Here is a 21,699-nt window from a genome sequence, read left to right as displayed (position 1 = left end):
TAATTAAAATAACAATCTTAATGCTTAGTATACCCCAAAATATTATTAAAATTTGAACTAAAAAGAGAATCTTCATATAAAACAGACGGGTTTAGTAAGTAGTAACTAGTTAGTAACTAATTTAGAATGTTATCACTTTTTATTTGTTTTCCTGGACATTTTAATATTTCCATGTTTTATCAGTAACCAAAATTTTCCTGTCCTAATTCTTTATTTAGTGGACATATCAGGCCATGGTCCATGAACTATTGGGCATAAACAACAATCGGATTGATCTTTCCAGAGTCCCGGGGATCAGTAAAGACTTAAGAGAAGTGGTTCTGTCTGCTGAAAATGATGAATTCTATGCTAATGTAGGTGGTTTAAAACTTTAAATTATTCATTGTTGTTTTAATGTAAGAAGGTCGATATTGGCTGGTTAGAATGGGGATAGCTCCGGGGTTTCTTATGCCGGGTTGATAGAAGCGTCCCAGAGCAAGGCTGCATTGCAAAGAAGGCAAAAGACTTGGCTTCTGACCCTCCAGTAGTATTTTTTTCATAGAGATCACAGAGTTATTTACTTCCCTCCCTCCCAGCAGCGCATTGGGAGAATAATAATGGTATTCATCACTGGTGTCCTGGCTACTGTCCAACTTGGTCATTCAAATGGAATGTGCCCTTTCATCGCTCTGTTCAGTATTCTTTTCAGTTCTTCCACATTGTCTGAAGGTCAATTACTTGATGACCTGTCTTCCAACTTCCTTTTGCATAGAACATGTACCTGAACTTCGCAGAGATTGGCAGTAATATAAAGAATCTCATGGAAGACTTCCAGAAGAAAAAACCCAAAGAACAGCAAAAACTAGAATCCATAGCAGACATGAAGGTAAATCAAACGTATACGTGGGTGGTTTACATATGAGAATGGAATCATTCAGGTAAGGAACATTTCTGGGGTTTCGGGGTATGATTTTATTTTATTTATTTATTTATTTTTATTTATTTTGGTGGTACTGGGGTTCCTGGAAACCCTTCTCCTCTGGGCTACACTCCCAGACCTATTTTATATTTTATTTGGAAACAGGGTCTCTTAAGCCAGCGTGGCTGGCTTCAACCCAGCGCGATCCTCTTGTCTCCACCTCCCAAGCGCGGGGATTTTAAGCGTGCGCCACCAGGCCCGGCTCTGGGTGTGATTTTAAACGATTCGTTTTGTGTAGTTGGAAATATTTTCTATAATATCTCTCTCTAGTAAATAATATGTAAAAACTTTATAATAAGCCATGTGCTTTTTTCCATTCTTTAGTTAAATTTGTTCTCTTTAAAGATTTTTTTTTTTTTTTTTTTTTGGTGGTGGTACTGGAGGTGGAACCCAGAGGCTTCCTACCTCTGGGCTATACTCCCAGACCTTTTTTATATTTTATTTGGAAACAGGGTCTCACTAAGTTGCTGAGAGACTCACTAAGCAGCTGAGGCTGGCTTTGAACCTGTGTGATCCTCCTGTCTCAGCCTCCCAAGCACTGAGATTACAAGCGTGCGCCACCACGCCCGGCTCTTTAAATACTCTTAAATCAGGCATGGTGGCTCACGCCTATACTCCCAGAATTTGGGAGGCTGAGGGGTGGGGGATCACAGGCTTGAGGATGGCCTCAGCAATGTACTGAGACCCTATTTCAAAACAAAAAAGATTTTAAAAGGCTGGGGGTGCGGCTCAGAGGTAGAGTTCACATCCCCAGTGCCCCCCAAAAATAAACCCCCACTCAGGTATATACCATTTTTTCTCTTCTTAAGCATAACAAAATGCCATGTGATAAAGCTATAGGCTTTTTTTTTTTTTTTTTTTTTTTTTTTTTTTGGCGGGTCTGGAGATGGAACCCAGGGGCATTCGACCTCAGAGCTACAGCCCCTGCCCTGTTTTTTCTTCTTTATTTTGAAACCGTATCTCACTGAGTTGCAGAGGGCCTCACTAAGTAGCTGAGGCTGTCCGCAAACTGCAATCCTCCTGTCTCAGCCTCCCGAATGCTGGGATTACAATCATGTGCCACCACGCCTAGCTGTCTCTTTGCTTTTTAATTTCTTCTTTATTTATGCCTATTCTTCAGTCAAAAATTAACAGAACCTCCCATTGATGTTTTTCCCATGGCAGGCCTTTGTTGAGAACTACCCCCAATTCAAGAAGATGTCCGGGACTGTATCCAAGCACGTGACAGTGGTTGGAGAGCTGTCTCGCTTGGTCAGTGAGCGGAATCTCCTGGAGGTTTCAGAGGTTGAGCAAGAACTGGCCTGTCAAAATGACCATTCTAGTGCTCTCCAGGTCAGTCCAATTTGATGAGCACCTACTGTGTGTAGGCACTGTGCCAGGCAGAGCAAGAGGCACAAAGGCAAGTGATCTTTCTTCACCAACGTGGAATTTGGTTTAACAAGGAGTTTAGACAGAAACACAAATGAATGCCATTTAAAATAGATACGTTGCCGGGCGTGGTGGCGCACGCTTGTAATCCCCGCGCTTGGGAGGCAGAGACAAGAGGATCGCGCAGGTTCGAAGCCAGCCGCGCGCGCTGGCTTAGGAGACCCTGTTTCCAAAATGAAAATGTAAAAAATAGGTCTGGGAGTGTAGCCCAGAGGTAGAAGGGCTTCCAGGAACCCCAGTACCACCAAAATAAATAAATAAATAAATAAATACATACATACATACATACATACATACATACATACATACGTACGTACTGCCGGGCGTGGTGGTGCACGCTGGTAATCCCCGCGCTTGGGAGGCTGAGACAGGAGGATCACGCAGGTTCGAAGCCAGCCTCAACTACTTAGTGAGGCTCTCAGCAACTTAGTGAGACCCTGTTTCCAAATAAAAATATAAAATGGGTCTGGGAGTATAGCCCGGAGGTAGAAAGCCTCTGGGTTCCATCCCTAGTACCACCACCAAAAAAAAAAAAAAAATAGACACGTACTAAGAACCACAAAAGAGGTAATGTATGATCTCCAGGGTTCAGTCAGCTAATTGAGTGTTTATGAGGGGAGCCTAGTTTACTAGAAACAGCACTAGACTAGACTTTAAAAGATCAGGATTTTAGTATTTGCTTTACCACGTACTGGCTTTGGGACCTGGAGCTCTTGACTTAACTTCACTTGTAAAATAGACATAATAACACTTATCCCACAGGGTTGTTAAGACTACCTTGAAATATATAATGTATATTCAAATGCATTATCTAAATTGGTTTTTCTTTTTAAGGAGCCGGGCATGGTGGTGCACACTTGGAATCCCAGCATTTGGGAGGCTGAGACAGGAGAATCCGGGTTCACAGCGAGCCTCAGCTACTGAGTGAGGCCCTTTGCAAACCAGTGAGACCCTGTTTCAAAATAAAGAAAAGAAATAGGGCTGGGGGTGCAGCTTGGAGATAGAATGACCCTGGGTTCCATCTCCAGTACTGCTAAATAAATAAATAAATAAATAAATAAATAAATAAATAAATGGTTTTTTCCCCAGTACTATGGATGATAGAACCCAGGGGCATTATACCTCTGAGATATACCCCCAGCCCTATTTTTCATTCTTTATTTTGAAACCGGGTCTCACTAAGTTGCGGAGGGCCTCGCTAAGTAGCTGAGGCTGGCCTCGAAGCTGTGATCCTCCTATCTCAGCCTACCAAGTATTGGGATTACAAGCTTGCATCACCGTACCTGAAAAATACATTATCTAAGTTTTTTTTTTTTTAATACTGAGCTGGGCGTGGTGGCGCACACTTGTAATTCTCACACTTGGGAGGCTGAGACAGGAGGATCGCACAGGTTCGAAACCAGTCTCAGCTACTGAGTGAGGCTCTCAGCAACTTAATGAGACCCTGTTCCCAGTAAAATATAAAATAGGTCTGGGAATATGGCCTGGAGGTAGAAAGCCTCTGGGTTCCACCCTCAGTACCACCAAAAAAAAAAAAAAAAAAAAAATTGAAGATTGTTTTTTGTTGCACAATATGTGAATGCCTGCTATAGGTACATACTGTGCTAAGGATCTAGTAATGCAAAGATGAATAAGATACCATCCTTTTCCTCAATGTGCTCTAATTACTAGAATATAAAGAATTGTAGCACGCTTGTAATCCCAGCATTTGGGAGGCTGAGACTGGAGGATTGCGGTTCAAGGACAGCCTCAGCTACTTAGTGAGGCCCTCTGCAACTCATTGAGACCCGGTTTCAAAATAAAGAATAAAAAATAGGGCTGGGGGTGTCGTGCGGAGGTAGAATGGCCCTGGGTTCCATGCCCAGACTGCACAGACTGAAAAAAAAAAAAAAAAAAAAAAAGAATTGTAGTACTGAGCAGCAGGAAGTACTCTAACGGAGGTACTTACATTATGGAGATACAGAGGAAGGATTTGGGATGTGGTATACAGAGGAATATGGAAATGTAGTGTGAGGACAACTGTTTTCCTCAGAGATGCGGCTTCTAAAGCTTCTTAGGAAAAGATGACAGGAAAACAGTCTAGACAGATTAATAAGTAGGAGTGCACCACGCAAAGGAAAAGGAGTAACATTCTCAGCGGGGAGAACGCAAGCGTGGGGGTGTGCGCGTGGGGCTGAAGGCGGTGCAGTGCGGCTAGGGAGGGTGCGAGCTGAGGAGTACTCTTATGTTTTATTTTTTTATTTTATTTTTTGCAGATCTGGGGGCGGAACCCAGGGGGCATTCTACCTCTGAGCTACACCCCTGCCCTATTTTTTATTCTTTATTTTGAAACAGGTCTCATTAAGTTGCGGAGGGCCTGACTAAGTAGCTGAGGCTGGCCTTGAACCGCGATCCTCCTGTCTCAGCCTCACTTAGTGAAGCCTTTTGCAATTCAGTGAGACCCTGTTTCAAAATAAAGAATAAAAAATAGGGCTGGATGTGACGCTTGGAAGTAGAATGCCTCTGGGTTCCATCCCCAGTACTGAAAAAAAAAAAAAAAGAATGACTAGAATTTGGAGGAGGATTTCAGTCAGGAATGACAGCAAAAGAAAAGATGCAAAAGCGGGCAGGAAATAATAAGCAGTTTGACCTGTTGAGGGTGTATGTGGAAGAGAAATATAAGATAAAATTGAGTTGTTAAGAACTGGCAGTGTGGCTCAGTGGTAGAGCTCTTACCTAGCATGTGTAAGGTCCTTGGTTTGATTCCTAGTACTGCAAATAAATGTTTTTTGGAAGAACCAGTTTAGGAAGAATCTTGTAAGAGGAATTTGTATTTGCTGAGAGAGGCAGATACCCAGTGCAGGATCTTATGTAGAAAATTAATGTTATAAAAGCACTACTTTACAAAATTAAATCCAGTAAGGATGCATTAGAGGTAAAAAAAACCTGAAGTTAGAGAGGCTTATATACATATAGTGATAATAATAAAAAATGTACCGTAAGGGGCAGATCTGAGAGACATTTCAAAGGGAGGAAACAAATACAGATTGGCTATAAAAATAGAGCAAATCAGAGGTGACTTCAAAGGTTCCTAAGAAATGACAAAATGTGATGTCACTGATAAGTAACTCAGGAATGAGTCCTTTGGGAGACAGGCATTTCTAAGCCACTTACATGAAGTACATTTCCTCACTAATAGGACACTGTATTCAAAGTAAGCTGGGTTTGGTGATGCATGCCTGTGAGAGACTGAGACAGGAGGATTGCAGGTTTGAGGACAGCCTTAGCAATTTATCAAGACCCTGTTTCCAAATAAGAAATAAAATACAGCTGGGGGTGTAGCCTGGGGGAAGAAGGCCCCGGTTCCACCCCTAGTACCACAAATAAATCCATAAACATAAACAAACAAACAAATAAAACAGGAGCAGGGCATGGTGGTGCATGCTTGTAATCCCAGTATTTGGAAGGCTAAGACAGGAGGATCACTGGTTTGTTCCCAGCAGCCTCAGCAACTTAGTGAGGCCCTCTGGGACTTAGGCCCTATTTCAAAATAAAAGAATGTTAGGCATGGTGGCACACACTTATAATCCCAGTGCTTGGGAGGCTAAGACAGGAGGATCACAGGTTCAAGGACAGTCTCAGCAGGTAATGAGACTCATCCACCTAGTAAGACGGTTTCAAAATAGAAATAAAATAGGGCTGGAGGTATAGCTTGAAGGTAGAATGCCCCTGAGTTCAATCCCCAGTACACAAGTAAAAATTAAAATAAATAAATAAAAGAATAAAATAGAGCTGGGGTATAGCTCAGAGGTAAAATGCCCCTGAGTTTCATCCCCAGTACCCCCACACACACATAAAAAAGATGTAATATATATTCTCTTTATATATAAGCAAATATATAAATGTATATAATATATAAATATACATCTTTTTTACATACATACACACACACAAACACACACACACACACACACACACATACACATATTCAACCATTCATATTGAGGGTATATCTTGGAGGTAGAACATCCCTGGGTTCAATCCCCAGGACTACAAAAATAAATAAATAAAATGTAGTTTCTTTCACACCCTGCAATAATACCTAGCCTGGTATATTGAAAACACAGGGGCTAGGCGTGGTGGTACATGCTTGGAAGGCTGAGACAGGAGCATCACAGGTTCGAGGCTCTTCTCAGCAGTTTAGTGAGAATCTTGGCAACTTAGCAAAACCCTCCTTCTAAATAAAATAAATAAATAAAATAGGGCTGAGAGTGTACTCAGAGGTAGAATGTCCCTGGGTTCAATCCCCAGAGTCAGTCAGTCAGTCAGTCTCTCTCTCTCTCTCTCTCTCTCTCTCTCTCACACACACACACACACACACACACACACACACACACACACACACACACGGTTTAGAGACAGGCTGTCTAGCTTGTATACTATTTCTACCTGCCAAAGTTACTTTCTTTTTTTTTCTTTTCTTTTTTTTGCAGGTCTGGGGATGGAACCCAGGGGCATTCGGCCTCCGAGCTACACCCCCTGCCCTATTTTTTTTTTTTTTTTTTTTTTTTTTTGGTGGTACTGGGGTTCCTGGAAGCCCTTCTACCTCCGGGCTACACTCCCAGACCTATTTTTACATTTTTTTATTTGGAAATAGGGTCTCCTAAGCCAGCGCGCGAGGCTGGCTTCAAACCTGCGCGATCCTCCTGTCTCTGCCTCCCAAATTCAGGGATTACAAGCGTGCGCCACCATCCTGGCTTTACCTGCCATAGTTTCTTTGGGAAAATTACTTGCTTTGTCCAAACATCAGGGATAGTGATATCAAACGTTCAAATTGTATTGTTACAAGGATTCTGGGTGATAACATGCTTCACATATGCTTTTTTTTTTTTTTTTTTTGTGGTCCTGGGGTTCTTGGAAGCCCTTCTACCTCCGGGCTACCCTCCCAGACCTATTTTTTTCTTTTTGGAAACAGGGTCTCTTAAGCCAGCACGGCTGGCATGGAACCTGCGCGATCCTCCTGTCTCCACCTCCCAAACGCGGGGATTACAAGCGTGCGCCACCACGCCCGGCGTTATAGTTCTTTTGTGTGTGTATGTGTGATCCTGGGGCTGGAACCTAGGGACATTCTACCTAGGGATTATAGTTCTTGGTTTTAATTTTTTTAAGTATTTGTCAAGATTTCCTCTGAAAGCAATACCATTTGGAAACTCATAACTTTGCTATTTGCTTTATGTAAAGTGCTTCTTCACCAGTGTTTTTATTTTGTCCCCGTGGTCCTAAATCTTCATAAAGAACTCTATTCTGATATTATTTTTAAATTGTATTAACTTCTAACTCTTATAGATAATACGAGTATTTGGTGAAAGAGGTGTGTAATAAAAGCTGAATCTGAAGTTTTAAATGTATGTTTACGTTTATTTCATATATGTGCAAGGTTGTGTGTGTCTTGATCTTTTTTTTTTTTTTTTTTTTTTTTGGTGGTGGTACTGGAGTTCCTGGAAACCCTTCTACCTCCTGGCTACCCTCCCAGACCTATTTTATATTTTGAAACAGGGTCTCTTAAGCCAGCGCGGCTGGCTTCGAACCTGCGCGATCCTCCTGTCTCCGCCTCCCAAGCGCGGGGATTACAAGTGTGCGCCACCGCGCCCGGCTTGTATGTGTCTTTTTTATTTAAATTGTACCGTACTATATACCAAGTTCTGCATTTTTTATTTATTTAATCATGTATCTCAGAGACTATACCAGATCAGAACCTAAAGACTCCCTCTTGAAAATCACTAAATAATACCCCTTGTAAAGTTGTATCATAATCTATTTAAATTTTTTTTTGGTGGTACTGGGGTTCCTGGAAGCCCTTCTACCTCCGGGCTACACTCCCAGACCTATTTTTACATTTTTATTTGGAAACAGGGTCTCCTAAGCCAGCGCGTGCGGCTGGCTTCGAACCTGCACGATCCTCCTGTCTCCGCCTCCCAAGCGCGGGGATTACAAGCGTGCGCCACCACGCCCGGCTAATCTATTTAATTTAGTAACTTATTTTAAACAACCCTACCAATAATAGTTTGTAGTTCTTTGTGGGTCTAATAGAAGTCTTCTAATATTTGCCTCAATAAAATGAGTTTTCTGCCTCTCTCTCAATAAACACAAAAATTTGCCCTATAACTAAATTTAAATTTTCTCATGTTTTTTTTATCATTTGATTTTTTTCCTTAAAAGAAGAGAACCAAACTTAATCACTAGCTAATTATGTCTTTATTTGTATCTCTCTACCATGTGGAAATCAGTTAGAAAAGGTTATTGTAATTCCTTGCCTGAAATTTTATTTTTTGTTCACTTTGAAAGTAGATACTTAAAAAATATGAACTCTAGTTGTGATCTCCTTTATATTTTGAAAAGTTATCTTTTGAAGGTCTTCTTGTCCAGGGTACTGGGATCTTACAGTGAACAGCAGATTTGGGCTTCCCCACCGCAAAGGATTTGCTTGGCAGTGTGACTTAAATAGTTCATAAAGGGAACCTTTGTTCAGAAGTGAGTAGATGTCAAGATCTGACCCCTGGATGGTTACAGCGTTCTTTGGCTTGACCTTAGATGGTAATATGTCATGAGGCAGTGAATTGAGATTTTTGAGTAGAGTTGGGATTTGTTTCATTGACTAGTAAGCATATCATGGTAAAGGGGGAAAAGCTCAGATTTTTGCTAAAAGTTAACCTATAGATTGCTATCATTTTAACCAATTATTCTACAGGCTAACAAAAATTCAATTTGCGAACAAAATTCAGTTTTTTAGAGACAGAGATTTATTTAGGAAAGTGAGAGATACACACTTGAGGGAGATCGTGGGCAATCTCAAGGGTGCGGGGAGAGTATGAAAGAGACATGAGTCCAAAATTCAATTTTTGAAATAGAAATTTTTTTTTCGGGTCTGGGGATAGAACGCAGGGTCATTTGGCCTTCAAGCTACACCCCCTGCCCTATTTTTTTTATTCTTTATTTTGAAACAGGGTCTCACTAAGTTGTGGAGGGCCTCACTGAGTAGCTGAGGCTGTCGGTGAATGGCGATCCTCCAGTCTCAGCCTCCCGAATGCTGGGATTTTTTTTTTTTTTTTTTTTTTGGTGGTACTGGGGTTCCTGGAAGCCCTTCTACCTCCGGGCTACACTCCCAGACCTATTTTATATGGTTTTTTATTTGGAAACAGGGTCTCCTAAGCCAGCGCAGCTGGCTTCGAACCTGCGCGATCCTCCTGTCTCCGCCTCCCAAGCGCGGGGATTACAAGCGTGCGCCACCACGCCCGGATAGTATTCTGACTTTAATTCTTTTGGAAAGATGCTGAAGGGTGGTACAGCTGGGTGATCTGACGGTTCTGTTCCTAGTCTTTCGAGGAGCCTCCATATGATCTCCACAGTGGTTGTGCTAGTTTTCAATCCCAACAGTGTATAAGTTCCTATTTCTCGACATCCTCACTAGCATTTATTATTGTTTGTATGCTTGATGATTGACATTCTAACTGGAATTAGATGGAATCTCAGTATAGCTTTGATTTGCATTTCTCTGATTGCTAATGATATTGCACATGTTTTTATATATTTGTTGGCCATCTCTATTTCTTGCATGGAATATCTGTTCAGTGGGGTGTGGTGGCACGCATGCATACACAATACACACATACGTATACACACAAAAGATGTCCTTTTTATCTTTTTTAGTTAGTTTTCTTAGTCCTTATATTAGTCTCCTATCAGAGGAGAACTTCCTGTTCTATAGGTTTCTCTTTAGGCTTTTAATTGTTTCCTTTGCTGTGCAAAAGCTTCTTACATTGATGTCATCCCTTTTGTGTACATGTGTGTATGGTGCTAGGAGTGAACCCAGGGGCATCAGCCTCTGAGCTACACCCGGCCCTATTTTATTTTTTATTTTGAAATACAGTCTCACTAAGTTGCGGAGGGCCTTGCAAAATTGCTAAGACTGGCCGAGAATCTGCGATCCTGCCTCAGCCTCCTAAGTACTCAGGTTACAGGCATGTGCCTCCACGCCTGGCAATCTCATATTTAGTCCACAGGTGACTTTGGTTCTCTCCCGGATTTCAGAAAGATTTTTCTTGTTAAAATCATAAGAAAACTGCCAAGGGACACATTGGACCACTTTACTCTGATCCATTGAGTAGAAATGATCCTTTTTTCCCCCTCTTAATCACCATTTAACCAGTATTTCAGAAACAGTGATGATCCACAGAAGACCTATTACAAAGCTCAATTTTATGTTGACAAGTCATCAAGAAAAAGAATACTGACTCAGATGTATTTACCAGTCAGTGAAATAGGGTTCTGCCCACTTTCTATCATTTTTCTTAAATAAGCTCTTTATAGTCCCATAACACTGTTCTCTCAGACTGCTAGACTTCCTATTTTTTGTGGTACTGAGTGATTAAATCCAGTGTCACTCCACCACTCAGCTATTTACATCCTCAGCTTTATTTATTTATTTATTTATTTATTTATTTATTTATTTATTTATTTTCGCGGCTCTGGGGATGGAACCCAGTGTAGATCTCCGAGCTACACCCCCTGCCCTATTTTTTTTAATTCTTTATTTTGAAACAGGGTCTCATTAAGTTGCAGAGGGCCTCACTAAGTAGCTGAGGCTGTCTGCGAACCACGATCCTCTGGTCTCAGCCTCCCTAATGCTGGGAGTACAAGCGTGTGCCACCACGCCCGACTAGCTCTTTTTATTTATTTATGACATTTTTAACTTGCCCTCAAACTTTTGTGTGTGTGTGTGGTAATGGGATATGAACCCAGGGGCATTTCTACCTCTGAACTACACTTCCAGCACTTTTTTTTTTTTAAAGGGTTTAAGCCGGGCATGGTGATGCACACTTGTAATCCCAGCGTTCCGGAGGCTGAGACTGGAGGATCGCGGTTTGTGGACAGCCTTAGCTACTTAGTGAGGCCCTCTGCAACTCAGTGAGACCTGGTTTCAAAATAAAGAATAAAAAATAGGGCTGGGGGTGTAGCTTGGAGGAATTGGTCAGGTTTTACAAGTCAGCTGGTTAGTTCTGTTGTGTGTTATAGTTTTTTGGGGTTTTTTTTGGTGGTACTGGGGGTAGAACCCAGGGGCTTTCTACTTCTGGGCTATACTCCCAGACCCCTTTTTTTTTTTTTTTTTGGTGGTACTGGGGTTTCTGGAAGCCCTTCTACCTCTGGGCTACACTCCCACGGGCTACACTCCCAGACCTATTTAACTTTATGTGGAAACAGGGTCTCTTAAGCCAGCAAGGCTGGCTCCGAACCTGCGCGATCCTCCTGTCTCTGCCTCCCAAGCACGGGGATTACAAGCGTGCGCCACCACGCCCGGCCCCATTTTTATATTTTATTTGGAAACAGGGTCTCGCTAAGTTGCTGAGAGCCTCACTAAGTAGCTGAGGCTGGCTTTGAACCTGCGTGATCCTCCTGTCTCCGCCTCCCAAGCGCAGGGATTACAAGTGTGCGCCACCACGCCCGGCCTTGTTGTGTGTTGTATTGATTGAAGTGGTAGAAATAGCATATGTTCAAGGCACTTGCTCTGGGCTCCCCATCCTGAGAAAGATGACGATTTAGGCTATGACAATTTAGGAAATGACAATTTAGGCTACTAGAAAGGTGGAACTAGCCATTATTAAAATCATTTCTTTCTCAAAACAGTTTCAATGGGATATATATCTATATATCTATATGTATATAGACAGATATAGATATATAGATATATAGATATCTTTATTTTTCTCTTGGGCAAAAGGCCGTTAATTTCCTACAGTTGGGACAGGACAGCCCGTGCATTATCATCACAGTGGCCATCTCAGGCACGAACCCAGAGGTGTCACCGCCTCTCTCTGAGTCTAGATCTTAGGCAGGAGATGCCTTGGGTGAAGGAGGGATAAATACGTGTCCTGTCTTTCTTCAGAATGTCAAGCGGCTCCTGCAGAACCCCAAGGTGACAGAGTTCGACGCGGCCCGCCTGGTGATGCTCTATGCTCTTCACTACGAGAGACACAGCAGCAACAGCCTGCCGGGGCTGATCATGGACCTCAGGAATAAAGGGGTTTCCGAGAAGTATCGGAAGGTAACTGAATTTACTTAGTAAACCAGAAAACAGGAGCCAGTTGTTGCCAAAAATGATACATCGTGCTGTTTTTATTTACAGAAGTGTATAATTCTGTCTTAATTTCCTTCATAAAGTCATTTTGTTTTTATGAAATGAGCTTCCAGATTTGTAAGTAATAAAAGATCATTTCTCTCTCTCTCTTTTTTTCCTTTTTGTAGCTCGTGTCTGCAGTTGTTGAATACGGTGGTAAAAGGGTTAGAGGAAGTGACCTCTTTAGCCCCAAAGATGCTGTGGCTATTACCAAGCAGTTCCTCAAAGGACTGAAGGTACGGAAATCTGTGCGCTCTCCTAAGTGAGACGCGGCCTCCCCGCGGCGGGGAAGGGATCTGAACTTCTTATTGCCTTCAGGGTTGTGCGGCTTTCTACTTTATCAGCTGGATGAAATGAAACAGTATCCGCATTGGGCCAAATAGCTGAGCAGGAAGTAACTGGAGAGAGTTCCAGGAAGGACTCTACAGTAAAAAGACAAACAGTTCTATTAGTCACAGCTGCTTTTCTGCATTTGTTTGTAATTTAGGAGTTATGTCTACAGTTGTTGAATATCTTTCTCTTTGAAGGAAATTAAAGAAAAAGCAAACATTCATTGATTTTTTTTTTCTCTGTGCATGGCACTGGAGATTGGACCCAGAGGCAATCTGCCTCTGAGCTATACCCCTAGCCTATTTTCTACTTTTTATTTTGAAACAGGTCTCACAAAGTTCCTGAGGCTGGCCTCAAACCTGCAATCCTCCTATCACAGCCTCCCAAGTAAAGGGCCACCATGTCTGGCTTTATTGATCTTTTAAGAATACTAGCCTACAATGGTAAAAAAAAAAAAAAAAAAAAAAATTACTTTTATTTATTTATTTATTTATTTATTTATTTATTTATTTTGGTGGTACTGGAGGTGGAACCCAGAGGCTTTCTACCTCCGGGCTATACTCCCAGACCCATTTTATATTTTATTTGGAAACAGGGTCTCACTTAAGTTTCTGAGAGCCTCACTAAGTAGCTGAGGCTGGATTCGAACCTGTGTGATCCTCCTGTCTCAGCCTCCCAAGCGCAGGGATTACAAGCATGCGCCACCACGCCCAGCTAAAAAATTATTTTTAATCTGCTGGTCTTTCTTATGTTTCCTAAAGCTTTTCTATTTTCCTGCATGTTTTTTCTACATATTCCTTTTTCCTACATAATTCCTACATAATCTCTTTTTCTACATATTCCTTTTCTTTTATTTGCTTTACCTATCATTTTATATTTTGACAGAAGAATGAGACTCGCTAAAGTCATGATAAAAATTCATGAAATTTCATTTTGAAATCATAATAGCCAATGTTAAATTTGGTATTTTATAAGAGTAGAACACTTGTGGTTGATTAAAGTAATTTTTAAATATTTTAAGATTCCTATTTTAATCTGATTATCAACTATTATATTGCTAATTTTCCAAAAATGACATCTTAAAAGAAGCCTTTTTTTCTGTTTTAGGGAATAGAAAATGTATATACACAGCATCAGCCTTTCCTACATGAGACCCTGGACCAACTCATCAAAGGAAAGCTTAAGGAGAACCTCTACCCTTATCTAGGCCCCAGCACACTCCGAGACAGGTACGATGACTAAGATATTAGCAGTAAAAGCCAGAAACACAGAAAACAGGACATGTAGAATAATGTTAGAGATGAACACTGGCGTTATAGCTGGATGTGGGACGCACACTTGTAATGTCAGTACTGGGGAGGCTGAGACGGAAGCGTGCAGGTTCCATGCCAGCCTCAGCTGCTTAGTGAGGCCTTCTGCAACCTTCTTTCAAAATAAAGAATAAAAATATAGGGCTTGGGGTGCAGCTCAGAGGAAGAATGCCTTTGGGTTCAATCCCTGGTACCTCAAAAAACAAAACAAAACACTGAAATTTTATCAGTCTGTTTCACCTTTGTCTGTTGTAGTTCTAAGATTTTTTCTTTTCTTTCTTTCTTTTTTTTTTTTTTTTGTGTGTGTTTTACTGGGGATTGAACACAGGGGCATTCTACCTCTGAGCTATACCCCCAAGCCCTATTTTATTCTGTATTTTGAAACAAGGTCTCAGTGAGTTGCGGGTGCCTGATGAGTTGCTAAGGCTGGCTGCCAACCCGTGATGCTCCTGTCTCAGCTCCCAAGTTCTGGAATTACAAGTGTGCACCATCACACCCACTTTAAGATTTTTCTTCTTTACATATGTCAGCATTTGCCAGGAATTCTCCTGCCAAGCTTGAAACATTTATTTGCTTTGAAATAAAGAAACAGGTGTTTGGAGGGCCCCAGATCCTAGTCTTCTGCGTTTTTGTAGCCGACCAGTTGACTTAGGCCATTTAAGGTTCAATTCTCCGGTATCCGGCATTTGGAGTTTCAAACATCAAGGCCCAAAATAGACCTGCTGCTTGATTGCCATCCAGAGCAGGTTGTTACTATTTTGGGGGAGGACTGGACTTCACCAAATGTGGCCAGCAGGCAAACAGAGAGACCTCATTACAAGAGCCATTTGTTATCCAGGACAAAGGGAGAACTTTCTGTTAGAATTTTAATCCAACGGTTAGTTATTTTGAATCAAAACAAAACTTGCCCAGAACAATTTACTTCAACTAACTTGAAATGATAAATGTATGCAAATTCTACCTAGTTAAAAGTTACATTTTTATATTTTATATTTGGGCTACAAATTATAAAGGGCCTAACTCTATAGCTGAACCCCACTGGGAAGTTAAATGTGAACATTTTACTGTTGGTGTAGTTCTATTATTTCAGCTTATAATAATCTGAGAGCTTTGGGAATATGCCATTTTATATATAAAATGGATTTCTGAAAGGAGGAAATATTTTAAGCTTCATAGATTACTCTTTTTATATGATGAGATATATTTTTTCATTTTCCCTTTAAAAACAAATCTTTATAATTTAGTACAGAACAGAAAAAAAATCATCTTTTAAAAATACAAGGTTGAAAGGCTGAACATTTGCTGTTTAATTCAGAGAGTACATTCATTCAAATAAAATGTATAAGGACCTTGACATCAAGATGCAGAAATGTCAGCTAAGTGTCAAGAATGAAAACTAGCCCAAGTTAGTCACCTGAGAGGCTTTTTAAAAAATATACCTCTAAACCGGGCGTGGTGGCGCACGCTTGTAATCCCTGCGCTTGGGAGGCAGAGACAGGAGGATCACGCAGGTTCGAAGTCAGCCTCGCTGGTTTAAGAGACCCTGTTTCCAAAAAATAAATAAATAAATAAAAGGTCTGGGAGTGTAGCCTGCAGTGTACCCGCAGGTAGAAGGGTTTCCAGAAACCCCAGTACCACCCCCCCAAAAAAATATATGTGTGTGTGTATGTATATATATATATACATACACACACACACACACACACACACACACCTCTATTCTTGAGGCTGCTATTTTTTTTTTTTTTTTTTTTTTTGGTGGTACTGGGGGTAGAACCCAGAAGCTTTATTCCTCCAGGCTATACTCCCAGACCTATTTTATATTTTATTTGGAAACAGGGTCTCACTAAGTTGCTGAGAGCCTCACTAAGTAGCTGAGGCTGGCTTTGAACCCGTGCGATCCTCCTATCTCCGCCTCCCAAGCACGGGGATTACAAGCGTGCGCCACCACGCCCGGCTTGAGGCTTCTAATTAAAGTAAAAACATTAATTCGTTTATGCCTTCCATATAAGATATATTGAAGAAGAATTTACCTTCTTACTGCTAAAAAGAAACCATAGACTGAAAGAATATATCGTGTATGATTAGTGCATGACAGCAGACCTTTCTCAGCGATGTGATTCATTCCCAAAGCTCAAAATAACGTTCTTCCCCACAAGTACATGCGTATTCAGTTGCTGGCATCTGTTAGCATTTGTCAGTGTAACCTAAATATGTATAGAGTTAATAATTTACTTGTTTCCTTTTCTTACACAACAGAGGTTTAGTGAATGCCTTCAGTATGTCAAGGAGTCTTGGAGGTGCTGGGGATATAGAAGTGGCAGGGAAGACGGGAGACAGGGAGGAACAAATAAACAAATATAAATGCTATCAAGGAAACAAATAGGGTAATAGGCTGCAAAGTAACTGTGGGAGGGGGAGGACTATTTCACAAGCAGAGAACCTTTCTGAGGAGGTGATATTTATTTATTTATTTAGCTAGTTAGTTAATTAGTGGTACTGAGGATTGAATCCAAGGATATTCTTTCTCTGAGCTACATCCCCAGCCCTATTTTTTTTATTTTGAAACAGGGTTGCAGAGGGCCTCACTAAGTACCTGAGGCTGTCCTCTAACCTCTGATCCTCCTGTCTCAGCCTTCCAAGTACTGAGATTACAAGTATGTACCACTATGCTCAGCTTCAGGAGGTGATATTTATTTACTTACGTACCTATTTATTTATTTTGGCACTGAGGATTTAATTCAGGCATTCTACCTCCTAGCTACACTCCCAGCCCTGTTTTATTTATTTATATATATATTTTTGGGTGTGTGTGTGTGTGTGTAGTACTGGGGTGGAACCCAGGGGCTTTTCTATCTTTGTGCTATACCCCCAGACCTATTTTATACTATATTTAGAAACAGGTTTACTAAGTTGCTGAGAGCCTCACTCAGTAGCTGAGGCTGGCTTCGAACCTGTGTCATCCTCCTGTCTCAGCCTCCCAAGTGCTGGGATTACAGGTATGTGCCACCATACCCAGCTTGAATTTGTTTTAAACGATCACTTTGCGAGGGAAATGTATTACTGAAGGGAAAAATAGAAGCAAGGAGACTCCTAAAGGAGGTGGCTACAAAAGTCCAAGTAAGGAATGAAAGTCGTTTGGAGAGAGATGGTAGAATCGAGAGATTTATTTACTAGAGTTGATTGCTGGAGCAAGAATAAGAGAGGAGTTAATAACTTTCAGATTTTGAAGAGAAATGGTTTTGTTAAGTTGGAGATGCCAGTTAAATAACCAGTTACAAATGTCATATGGTGGACTGGGAGTAGACAAGATATCACTGATGATTAAAGCCATAGAACTAAGTAATCACTTAAGAAGAAAGCTTAGAGAGAGATGGAGGAGGAGGGGGGGGAGGAGGAGGAGGAGGAGGAGGAAGAAGAAGAGGAAGAAGAAGAAGAAGAAGAAGAAGAAGAAGAAGAAGAAGAAGAAGAAGAAGACGACGACGACGACGACGACGGCGGCTTAGAGCAAGGGTTGAGTAGGGGAGACTAAGGAGGGACCAGATGGGGGAAGGGAGAGCATGGCTCCTGACAGCAACATGGCGAACTGTCCCATCTTCTGAGTAAAGAAGGCAAGGAGCGTGCAGCATCTCTCTTATTTGGCAACACGAAGGTCTTGATGTTCTCCTTACCAAGTTTTGGTGAGATTGGAAGGCAAATTAGAGGTTCACAGGATATAAGGTAAAATGGAGACATGTCCACAATAGTGTTTAAGAAGTTTTGCATATAAGCCGGGCATAGTGGCAAACGCTTGTAATCTCAGTACTTGGAAGGCTGAGACAAGAGGATCTCAGGTTCCTCCATTACTTAGTGAGGCCCTCTGTAGCTTAGTGAGACCCAGTTTCAAAATAAAGGAATGAAAAATAGGGCTGGGGGTGTAGCTTGGAGGTATAATGCCCCTGGGTTCCATCCCCAGTACCGCAAAAAAAAAAAAGTTTGCATGAAGGAGGTAGAAATGGGATAGGATCTAGAAGAGATTGCGAGTTCAAGGAAGAGAGAAATTCTAGGGCTTATCTCTAATCATTAAGAATTATCAAACAATGAAGGAGAAATAACCTGGGTGTGATGGCGCATGCTTGTATACATCTCAGTGCTTGGGAGGCTGAGGCAGGAGGATCATGCAAGTTCAAAGCCAGCCTCAGCCTTAGTGAGGCTCTTGGCAACTTACTGAGACCTTGTTTACAAACAAAATATTTTAAAAAAATAGGTCTGGGAGTATAGCCCAGAGGTAGAAGGCCTCTGGGTTCCATCCCCAGTACCATAAAAGAAGGAGGAGGAGGAGAAGAAGGAGAAATACATGATGAAGAAGAAAGAGGAACTCCTGGTGTGTTGGCGCACGCTTATAATCCCAGTACTTTGGAGGCTGACACAGGAAGATCGCAGGTTCAAGGCCAGCCTCAGCTACCTAGTGAGGCCCTCTGCAACTTAGGGGATAAGAAAAAGAAAACAAGCGAGGCATTAGTCTAAAATAGTGAAACTAGTTGTGTGGTTTTCTCCAGAAAATTTTAGATACTTGGAGTTAAATGTAGAGAAGGTAGATCATGTAGTCTAACCAGGATTTTGGAAAATGAAAACAGGAAGAAGGTATTCAATAATAAAAAAAAAAAAGTATCAACGAGTAAACTGGAGGTTTGATTGGGTCAAAGAATTAGTACAAGAGGGTAGTATGATAGGCGAATTCAAAGTTGAGAGGTGGTTATTGGAGAAAGAGATGAATGATGAATTCAGGATTTCACAGGTGCTCCCGATTCTTGCAGTGACGAGGCTGAGGTTGGAGTCGTGGCTGTGGGTGGTTGTGGAGGGGGAAGGAAAGAGCGTGAGTGAGGAGAGCAGGGGTTTCCTGAGAATCCACTTGGATGTTAGAGTCGCTGAAGAGCTGGGAAAAGGAAATAAAAAGAGGACAGCAAGCCAGAGCCACAGACTTGAGAGAACAAGAGTGCCCGGGAAAGGAGGCAGGAAAAACAGAAGCCCTGCAGTATGAGCTTTGAAAGCAGTGGGACTTTTGGAGGAGAAAGGGCAAGAAATGCAGTAAGACTGCAGAGGACTTCAAAAGACCCCTGCTTACCAATTCCACTTCTAAAAGTTTACCATAGAGTGCACAAAAATATGTAACAGGGATGTTCACCCAAACACTGTAATAGCAAAATCTGGGAACTAAATACTCAGCAACAGAGGACTGGATACCTGAATTACAGTACAATACTATGCATTCTTTTTTTTAAAAAATGGTATAAGTCATCATGGGTTGATATGAAAACCTTTTTCAGATATATTGTATAGAAAGCAAGATGCTGAGCCAGGGGTGGTGGCGCACGCTTGTAATCCCAGCATTCGGGAGGCTGAGACCTGGAGGATCGCGGTTCACGGACAGCGTCAGCTACTTAGTGAGGCCCTCCGCAACTCAGTGAGACCTTGATTCAAAATAAGGAATAAAGACCCTGTTTCCAAATTTTAAAAAAATGTAAAAATAGGTCTGGGAGTGTAGCCCGGAGGTAGAAGGGCTTCCAGGAACCCCAGTACCACCAAAAAAATAAATAAATAAAATAAGGAATAAAGCCGGGCATGGTGGCGCATGCTTGTAATCCCCGCGCTTGGAAGGCAGAGACAGGAGAATCGAAGCCAGCCTTGCTGGCTTAAGAGACCCTGTTTCCAAATAAAAAAATATAAAATAGGTCTGGGAGTGTAGCCTGAAGGTAGAATGGTTCCATCCCCAGTACCATTAAAAAAAAAAAGAATAAAAATAAGGCAGGGGGTGTAGCTAAGAGATAAAATGCCCCTAGGTTCCATCCCCAGTACCACACACACAAAAAGAAAGCAAGACACTATCATATCCCTTTTTTTTTTTTTTTTTTTTTTTTTTGCAGGTCTGGGGATGGAACCCAGGAGCATTTGACCTCCGAGCTATACCCCCAGCCCTATTTTTTATTCTTTCTTTTTCTCTCTTTCTCTCTCTCTCTCTCTTTATTTATTTATTTATTTATTTATTTATTTCTGCGGGTCTGGGGATGAAACCCAGTGGCATGGACCTCCGACCTACACCCCCTACCCTATTTTTTTTATTCTTTATTTTGAAACAGGGTCTCACTGAGTGGCGGAGGGCCTCACTAAGTAGCTGAGGCTGTCTGCAAACTGCCATTCTTGAGTCTCAGCCTCCTGAATGCTGGGATTCCATGCATGCGCCACCATGCCTGGCTTTATTCTTTATTTTGGAACAGTCTCACTGAGTTGCAGAGGGCCTCACTAAGTAGCTGAGGATGTCCACGAACTGCAATCCTCCAGTCTCAGCCTCCCAAATGCTGGGATCACAAGCATGCACCATCACACCCAGCTTATCATATCCCTTTTGTGAAGAAAATCTATATAAACACAAGTGTGACTATATATGTGTATGTATATAATAGGTGACAATTATATACATATATAATCATATGTATATGTTTACAATATCTAAGTATATCTATGTATGTACACAGAAACTATTTCTGAAAGAATAATTATGAAATTACTAATGGTTGTTACCTCTGGACAAAATAATGTATAAAGTTTCTAGCAAGCTACAATAATCTAAATATTCTATAGCATCAACTAAATTTTTTCTCTGGTTTATATTTTCCAACTATCAATTTTGGCATATCAGCTGCTTATACATACTTCATAATTTAACTGCTATTGAATACCTACTATTTATAAAGAACCATGTTATATGTTGTGACAACCCCAAAGGTTAGCAAAATATAAGTCGTCCTTTATTATAATACCTATATAATCATTAATGGGAAGGATAGATGTGCACAGAATTAACTCCTGCCTTGGCCCCACCATCCGCTGCAGCCACTCTCTCGCACTAGGTCATCCCACTGAGAGGAGTCATTGATTTTAGCAGTCGTCTCATGATGGAGCACCGTGGTCCCATTGGTGTTATATTAGTGTCAAAGGAGATGAGACAGGAATAAAATTTTGCAAAACCACTTGTAGAAATCTTTTAGCTCTCAGCAGTTACTTTAGTGGCCAACCTATTTGGCAGTACGGCCATATCCACAAATTGTGTTTGATTTTTAGCCTCCAGATGGAATACCCAAACATCCTATTATCAGGCTAATTTACTTTCTCACTCCAGAAATTGCTTCTTCTCCCTGATAAGAACAAGCCACTTTTCACTTATGGGGAAATGGAGCTGTATGATGACGCGTGCCAGAACCAAGCCATTAAAAAGAAAGTACTTCTCACGTTTACACAAACTTAGTAGAATTTGTTGCCGCAGCTTGCTTTCTGTTTCTATAAAAGCAACAGTCCCTTTTATTGGCCTTTTTTCCTGCAGTAAATGTTCACAAGAACTTTACCATCTGTAAGTAGATTCAACAAATTTGCATGTTAGACATAAGTGCAACGGCCCACAAAATAGATAAAGTATTGCCTTTTTAAAAGTTTCCGTTCTTGCCTGGCTTACTCAAGTATAGAAACAATGATCTCCAGAAATACTGTAT

At 41.3% G+C, this 21,699-nt stretch overlaps 1 protein-coding gene across 1 annotated transcript in view; it reads left to right on the top strand.

The window, feature by feature from the left end:
- VPS45 (vacuolar protein sorting 45 homolog) overlaps positions 1-21,699 on the top strand; it is a gene marked incomplete at both ends in the record, with an annotated part of 72,563 nt that overhangs the window by 31,249 nt on the left and 19,615 nt on the right. The window contains 6 exons of the mRNA XM_080693310.1: positions 219-353; positions 752-865; positions 2,123-2,290; positions 12,306-12,464; positions 12,665-12,772; positions 13,974-14,095. Of these exons, the coding sequence (XP_080549436.1) occupies positions 219-353; positions 752-865; positions 2,123-2,290; positions 12,306-12,464; positions 12,665-12,772; positions 13,974-14,095 (806 nt within the window). The remainder of the gene's footprint in view (positions 1-218; positions 354-751; positions 866-2,122; positions 2,291-12,305; positions 12,465-12,664; positions 12,773-13,973; positions 14,096-21,699) is intronic.

The sequence above is a fragment of the Muscardinus avellanarius genome, assembly GCF_963383645.1.
Source record: "Muscardinus avellanarius genome assembly, chromosome: 3".
Classification (NCBI taxonomy): Eukaryota; Metazoa; Chordata; class Mammalia; order Rodentia; family Gliridae; genus Muscardinus; species Muscardinus avellanarius.
The sequence above is the reverse complement of the archived record's forward strand: the minus strand, read 5'-3'. Positions and strand labels throughout refer to the sequence as shown.